At 44.1% G+C, this 7,870-nt stretch overlaps 2 protein-coding genes across 2 annotated transcripts; one reads left to right on the forward strand and one right to left on the reverse strand.

Moving 5' to 3' along the window:
- Positions 1-54: 54 nt before the first annotated feature.
- PCYB_134880 (hypothetical protein) lies at positions 55-5,666 on the forward strand (the record flags this gene model as incomplete). Its single annotated transcript, XM_004224513.1, has 2 exons — positions 55-1,416; positions 1,551-5,666. 2 exons carry the CDS (start codon positions 55-57, stop codon positions 5,664-5,666), a joined length of 5,478 nt encoding a protein of 1,825 aa, XP_004224561.1.
- An 876-nt stretch (positions 5,667-6,542) lies between these two features.
- PCYB_134890 (hypothetical protein) lies at positions 6,543-7,209 on the reverse strand (the record flags this gene model as incomplete). Its single annotated transcript, XM_004224514.1, has 3 exons — positions 6,543-6,635; positions 6,767-6,853; positions 7,117-7,209. 3 exons carry the CDS (start codon positions 7,207-7,209, stop codon positions 6,543-6,545), a joined length of 273 nt encoding a protein of 90 aa, XP_004224562.1.
- Between the last annotated feature and the right edge of the window lie 661 nt (positions 7,210-7,870).

Below are 7,870 nucleotides of genomic sequence, written 5' to 3' on the forward strand. Positions count from 1 at the left end.
AATATAGATACACATATACATATACATATATTTACACCAACTCGTTTTCACCAAATGGTAAATTGCGTTATCCCCCGACTAAGGAGAGCTTTATGTTTTCCGAGCGAGAGCTGCTTCCCCAATTTGAAATGTAACAACTCAAAGAAAGCCCACAGGGGTGACAAGCATTTGGCGCAATACGATCCGCTGAGTATGCACCCTGGATTGTGCAACAACTGGGAAAATTATCTAAGGGAAGTGATCCCCATTTTGGGCTCCTCCGTTGAAGTTAACAGAAGAGGGGGGAAATTGAAAGTGTCGCAACGGGGGAGAAGTAAGGCTGTCAGTTGTGCCAGAGAGGAGAATGACGGGGTTAAGAGGCGAAGAAGTGGGGGGATGTGTATTGGAAGGTGCTCTCGAGGAAGAGCTAAAAACGTGGTAGCAAAAGGGGCGAAGAAGTGTGTGCGCAAAAGTGGGGGGAAAGCAGCTGGAAATTTTGTAGACCAAGCTGCTGCAGGAAGGGACAGCCAAGTGGTTGGCCAAAGCAAAGGGACGCATAGAAGCAGCGTCCCCTCAACTGCGAAAGGATTAGACCAAGTGAAAAACGGATATTGCAGTGCGGTAGAGAGAAATCACCCCAAAGTGTACGTACATAAGGAAGAGGTTGAAAATGAACGAAGAAGAAATTTATCAGTGGAGACCAATATAAACAGCAGCAGGTACAGACTTAAAAGTAGTGGAGATAGAGACATAAAACGGGACGGGAGAAAAACGAGTATCGTTGCTAATGACTCACGTAGTTACAATCAGATAAGAGAAAGAGAATACGAAGAGGAAAAAAAGAAGCAGGAAGAGTATATAAAAAAAATTAACCTCAGTGGTGCAAAGAAAAATATGTTGATTAAAGAAATACACTCGCAAAATAGGGAAGGAAAAACTGCTCCCATGCGTTCAAAAAGTAGACGCACACAAGAGGAAGGAAATTATGATTTTTTAATTAACTCAAATATGGTGAAAGAACCCGAGGTAGGAGCTAGTAGAAGAGTTGAGGAAGTATCAAATAATATTTTGCTAAGGGGGAACATATATAAAATTGGAAACAGAAGCGAAACTAGAAAAGGAAGGCAAACTAAAAAGAAACAACATGAGGAATCGCAGATGAACAAAAGGAAAACCCCTAATTGCAGAGTGAAGAATAAAAAAAAACAGCAAGGGGGGAACCGGGCCGTCCAGAACCATTTACCGGGGGTATTCAAAGAGGAAGCCAACAGCGAGATATGCACTATCAGACCTCTTCAGGGGAAAGTTCCTTGTATGAAATTTCTATATCGGGAGAAGTGGACATCAACTTTGACTCAGACTCGTGTGTGGGGGACGCTAAGTCGACGAGGAGTGGGCATAGCGCGAGTGGATCGAGGAAGGAGGCAAAGAGGAAAGGTAAGGGGGAGGCTAAGAGGGAAGGTAAGGGGGAGGCTAAGAGGGAAGGTAAGGGGGAGGCAAAGAGGGAAGGTAAGGGGGAGGCTAAGAGGGAAGCTAAGAGAAAGATTGGTCCTGAATCTGTTCTTTTTAAGAAGGGGACAAATCGGGAAGGGGGCATGACAGTTGAGAACTGCGAGGGAATCACCACTCGTGAGCAACGCGCAAACCAGGCCAAATATGCCCATTTATCGGGGCTAAACGGCATCCAAATGAAGGGAAATAAAAACACAAATGTGTGTGAAAAAGGAAAAATTCTTCTCAATTTGAAAAATATGCCACCAAGGAAGAGAGAAAACACTGGACGGTTGCCACTTGGGGTAGAACCAATTGGAGGCTTCGCACACAAAGTAATGAACAGGAAGAGCGGACGAGCTACCGGTGCTGCGTGCCGTGAGAAGAATTGTGAACCAGTTCAGGAGATGAGCGGTGGTGGCGGCGGTGCTTCGAGGAGTCTCGTCGGACGAAGTGGGCATAGCGGAGCCGCGTCCCCTCTGGGGGGAGAAATACACAGCGATGTAGAAGCAAAACGCAGCGATGTGGAAGCAAAACGCAGCGATGTGGAAACAAAACGCAGCGGAGTGGAAGACAAATGGAAAGACCGCTTCAGAAAAAACAAACCCACTGAAAAGACGGAAGAGAAAAGGAAAAAAAAAAGTTCCTTCTTAACGACAGAAGACAATGCCACACATAGGACCCACTTACACGAAGCGAGCAGCAGAAATAGCGGAAGGGATACCACCATCTCGAACAAGCGAAGAAGTAGCGACATGAGGAGAAAAGCATTCGTGGCGGGGTTAGAAGACTGTTCCTCATATTATGATCTGAAAAAGTGCAGTTTAATTTTGGAGCACCTGCTAAAATTGATTAAAAAGGAAAAGGTGGAAATGGAATCTTACGAAAGCTGTAACGAGCTTAATCAGTTTCAATTGAAAAAAAAAGGGGATTGGATAAATCGAGAAGGGGGCGAAGAAAGGGAGACCAAAAGTTATAACGTGCACATAGTAGGGGGAAAGTATGAAAAGGAAAGGGGGAGCCAACTGTACAGTCAATTGCTACCCCGCGCACCCGAGTCAGAGGACAGCACAGGTATGGAGCACAGCACAGGTACGGAGCACAGCACAGGTGCGGAGCACAGCACAGGTACGGAGCACAGCAAAGGTACGAAACACAGCACAAGTACGAAGCGCAGCACAAGTATGAAGAATAGCTTACGAGTGACCACACAAAGAAATGAAGAAAGAGCAAATTACAATTTTAGCTACCCGAGTAGTCACCAACCTGGTTTGAACATCTCTATTGGAAAGAAGCTCACCAAAAGGGGAAAAAAAAGGGACTCTTCCAAAGGGGTAAAAAGTGAAACTGTTCCAAAAAAAGACGTGCCCAAGTGGGACGCAATAGAGGGGAAGAAAAAACGGAGCGCATCCACGTGTTACTCAGAGGAGGCAGAAATGAAGGTGAAGGCACAGATGGACGCAGAAATGGAAACCCTAACCAAGTTGATAAATTTAAAAAGCGAACAAAATGAGAAGCTAAAAATGTGTCTGATGATGCAGGAGAGTGAAATTAATTTGCTGCGTAAAAAGGCGGAACAGGAACATGCAAGCAAAAAACAAGGGAAGGAAAAAAATTGGGAAAACACCACTTTTTACAAAAATTTAATAAAAGCTAAACCCTCCACATTTATGGAGATCATTCTGAGTAACAATCAAGACGTTCGGAACGGCACGCAAATGAAGGACACATACGAGTCAAGCGTGAAGGCAGAAAAATGTAACTTTGCCAAATCCTTTAATCCTTGCTTATGTACCAGTTGTGCTGTTCCGGGAGGAAGAGAAAATAGTTCTTTTCGCTTAAATGATCTCAGCCAATGTGGGGAACCCTCTGGGGGGGCAAACGCCCCCATGCCCGCTGTCGAAATGAATGACCCCACAGCAGCTGTCGAAATGAATGACTCCACAACCGCTGTCGAAACGGATCTCCCCATGCCCGATGTACATACAAACGAATTTGCCTCTATGGAATCGAATTTTAAATATGGGGAGAATCGATATCTACAAAGCTGCACATTTAGTGGAGTGCCGACTGGGGGGATCTGCTCCTACACATGTTGCATGCCTGGTAGAAATTTCACAAATCTGGTAGTCGAGGATGCAACAGGTGACAAGTCCTGTTTGCATCAGCGGAACGTTTCTTGTTCTCCACCAGGGGAGCCAATGCAAACTGATGTCTCTGGAAGGGAAAAGAGAAGGGGGTCCAGCCTGCACTCAAAGGGTTACCATGCCAAGGGGTTAAGCGGTATGGTAGGGGATAGAAACAAGAAGGATACATTACCCAAGCCTAAGGCACACGCAGAGAAAAGGCTAATAAAAATAAACGGAAAGGGGAAGTTCCAAACGAGAAAGAATAACTATAAAGCACTTGCGGTGGGGAGTGAACAGACCTCGAGATATGCGAATCGGGGAAATTTGGGAACTTCGAACTATGCCCAGTTGAACGGAAAAAAAGGTGAGACACAACATGGGGGCTACTCAAAACAGAGGCAAAATACGAGTAGGACGAATAGCTACAAAGTGGAGGCTAACTACCCTGTTACATCCAGCACCATAAGTGTTAAGTGCCTGCCTAAGAGAAAAACGGCTGTAACTGGGTCGGATAGAAAAAGCTGCTTTCTTTCTTCAAGGAATGCCAACGTGGCAAAAAAAGGGGATTATGAACCCAAGAAGGAGGGCCTATTCACGAAGCTATTTTCCTACATAAGGAATAACAGCCTTTGTAACGAAAAAAAAAATGGCAACTGTTTGAGGAGAAATAAATCGACTAGCTCAATTGTCTTCGTGAAAAATCACGATTTGTCTCAACGGACGTATGACAGATCTCGGTCCTCCGGATCCTTGCTTGACAGAACTGTATCCACTGTTCACAAAATGAATTGTATTAACACCCCGTACGTTCGTGCCGTCACTGTGTGTGGAAATATGTGTACACGAGGGGGTAACCTGATGAAGGACGAGCAAAGAAAAATAATCAGTTCAGGGAAACAAAATCGATATGGACTGAATAATACGCATGGAGGGAGGTACCACTCAAATGATGGCATTGTGACGAACCGCATTTGCAAAGAGGAGGTAAACAAAACAGTTGTGGAAAAGGGCGTGATAAAAAGCGGCTGTAAATATGTGCTAAAAAGATATGGTGGAACTGCACTGGGATCCCATTCTCATCGTGAAATTTTTAAAAATAAAGAAAAAGGACAACTTGTTAATGATTTGCATACCATGGGAAAGGATCCATCGTTCACAAATATCATGGAGCTTCAAAAGGAGGGGGGGAACGACAACCGAGTGATGACTTGCGAGGCATTAAGCGAGATGGAACGCCCCATAATGCACAACGAAATGAGAATTAGTAGTGACATCATCGAGAAGGCAAGACTGAAATATTATGCGTCGAAGAAGTGCGCTAAGTGCAGAGACGAGGCGGGCGCGGGGAAGGAGGAAAATAAAATAAATCCACCTACGTGCTTCAACAAGGTGGGTAGTAATAGCGGGAAGAAGGTAATGGGACATGGGGGAGCCACAAAATTGGGGAGAGACATCCAAACCAGCCTGAATAATCGTGCACATTCAACAAAAAGGGGTAATAACAAAAGGGGAGAAATGAAACATTTCGGAATCAACCCTTCCAAGGGGCACCCAAGTAGGTGCCCTAATGGTAACAAAAAAAGTCACAAAGCTGAAGTTATTAAAAAGGAAGACCATTTAGATGGATCAGCTGGTTCGGCTGGTTCGGCTGGTTCAGGCGACTCACCAAACAACAGCAACAAATTATGGGAAAATAACAAATCAGAGAAGGCAAGTGAGACTTACAAAATTTTCGTTGTGAAAAAGGGGAACGAGGATAAGTGCGCCGTAAAAAGGGAGCAAGGCATCCATTTAAGGGGGCACAATGGTGAGGACCCAAAGAAAGGACATCAAAACGTAGCACGTACAAATGGAGGGGCAAACCAAAACAAAGTTAACTATCGGGAGAATGATCGCTCTGTTAGTGCCGACAAAAGGAACGACTATACAAATGTGACGACCACCTCTGATAGCGTCCAAACAAACACCATGGATGGTTACTCCACTTGCTCCAGTGAGGACATATACTTGTGGGAAAAAAAAAAAACAGCAAGGCGCGGAAAAAGGCCCTTAATTCTGAAGGTGTAAAGAGGGATAAACTCAATGAACAAATCGGCGGGGGGGTTAATGCGAAGGTGGTGAATTCAAACGGAAAGTTAGCCAGTTCAGTTGCGCATGTAATTGAGAAAATAATTCTGAATTATAAAAACTGGGATAAGGAGAGGACAAAAAAGGGGGCACGCGCTGGCAGTGACAGCGATGACGGTGATCGTGACAACGGCGGCCACAGTGACAGTGGCGACCACAGTGACAGTGGCGACCACAGTGAGAATGGCGGCCACAGTGAGAATGACGACCACAGTGAGAATGGCGGCCACAGTGAGAATGACGACCACAGTGAGAATGGCGGCCACAGTGACAATGGAAGCAATTACCACGACGGCAAACGAATTGGAGAAGCTGGCAGGGACTGCATCAAGCAGAGTGATCTGCCTGACTCACACACTTGCAAAAAAAAAACTAGCCATTTTGAACTAAATGGGGAAAGAGAAATGGCGCAAACGATAAGCTTAAAAAAAACAGGCGGTGCGTACACCACCTTGGGAAGACAGCGTACAAATGAAGATTTACATGTGCATACAAACGCACAGGTAAAGAAAAAAAAGCCAAGATGTTAACAATGTGTTATGTTCAAATAGCCAATCGAGTAATCCTGAGCCAAAAATATTTTTCCTCAAAAATGATGAGTCGTGCATAATTGTGGAGTATCCCAACGTCAAATATTTTGTCAAATGCTCTTAAAGAAGAAACAAAAAAGGGGTCAAGTCGTTTGGTTTTCGCTTCCCGATAGCATGTTTGGAATGCCTATTGGGGGGAGGGAGGATTATGACGATGAGTGTTTGGGTGCATAAATACACACGTATACGTGTAAAGTCCGCATCGCGCGTATTGCGAGTTGGTTAGTCATCTTAAAAAGGCCGAGAGCCGCGTACCATCCTTTATCGGAAAGGCGGCATTGCATTTGGGACATATTAACGTGGCTTCCATTATGTGCACCTACAAAATGATAGTGGGTTGAAATTTTTTTTTTTTTGCCTCTTTGCCGCTTTACGCATTTTGACGTAATCACTTTGCTTATTCCTCTTCATGCGCAATGTTAAGACTGCTTTTCCCTCCCATGTGGGTACCTTAAAAAGGGCATGGTGAACTGAGTTCAGGAATTCTTCATCCTCAAGGTGTTGGCTAGTGTAGCTAGCTAGCAAATTTATCCCTAGCTAAAAGGGAACGGAGGGAACGAGCGACTGTGACATGGTGACACAGTGACATGGTGACACAGTGACATGGTGACACAGTGACATGGTGACACAATGACATGGTGACATAGTGACATGGTGACATGGTGACAGTGCTACACTGTAAAATTGCAACATCGTAACATTATAACTGGGAAATTTTTGCGTCTACGATGCAATAAAAATGAAAAAGGCACGGAATGGAAAAAAAAAAAAAAAAAGGAAGTGCAATGAGAGACATGTACCTGTTTGGCCGTTTGACACAAAACGTCATAGTCCACTTTCGTTAAAACATTTTTTACAAACTCTACATTAATTTCTTGTTCTAGTATTTTCATATTTTCTTCCGCGTCACCGTTCAGTTGCACTAAAAGCGGGTATCCCCCATCGCACTGCGTTTCGTTGCTGAAAGGGGGGAACAAGCGCATAAGTGGCGCGCGAGCGCGTTAGGCGGTGCTTACGTGCACATAAGGCACGTCCACAGGTATACAATACATATACATGCACATACATATATACATACATATATACATATACATACATATACATATATATACATATATACATATATATGTACATATTAATATGTACAAACATTTGCGCACGCATGTGTACGTATAAATAGGCATGCGTAAGCAAACCGCGCGTGCATATGCGCACATAAATGTACAGTACGTGCAAACATATATAAGAATATATAAGTACATATATGCAAATATGTACATTATGCAAATATGTACAATACGCAAGTACATATATACATGTACATATGCATTACATATACGCTCTTGCGCACGCTTGGTGGGTCTGCCTCCACACGGAACATGTGCGTACGATACATGTGTACACCCCTGCGCGGCCAAGCGCGTATTCCCCAAGATTTCTGTTTCTCAAACGTACCATTTTAAAAAGTTATGGGTAAGAAGTCTCATCCTTTCCTTGCATATCAAAAGTCACGAGAAAGATTCGGGGTGTCTTACGTCAATTATAAAACAATTT

This window comes from Plasmodium cynomolgi, chromosome 13, assembly GCF_000321355.1.
Source record: "Plasmodium cynomolgi strain B DNA, chromosome 13, whole genome shotgun sequence".
Taxonomy (NCBI): domain Eukaryota; phylum Apicomplexa; class Aconoidasida; order Haemosporida; family Plasmodiidae; genus Plasmodium; species Plasmodium cynomolgi.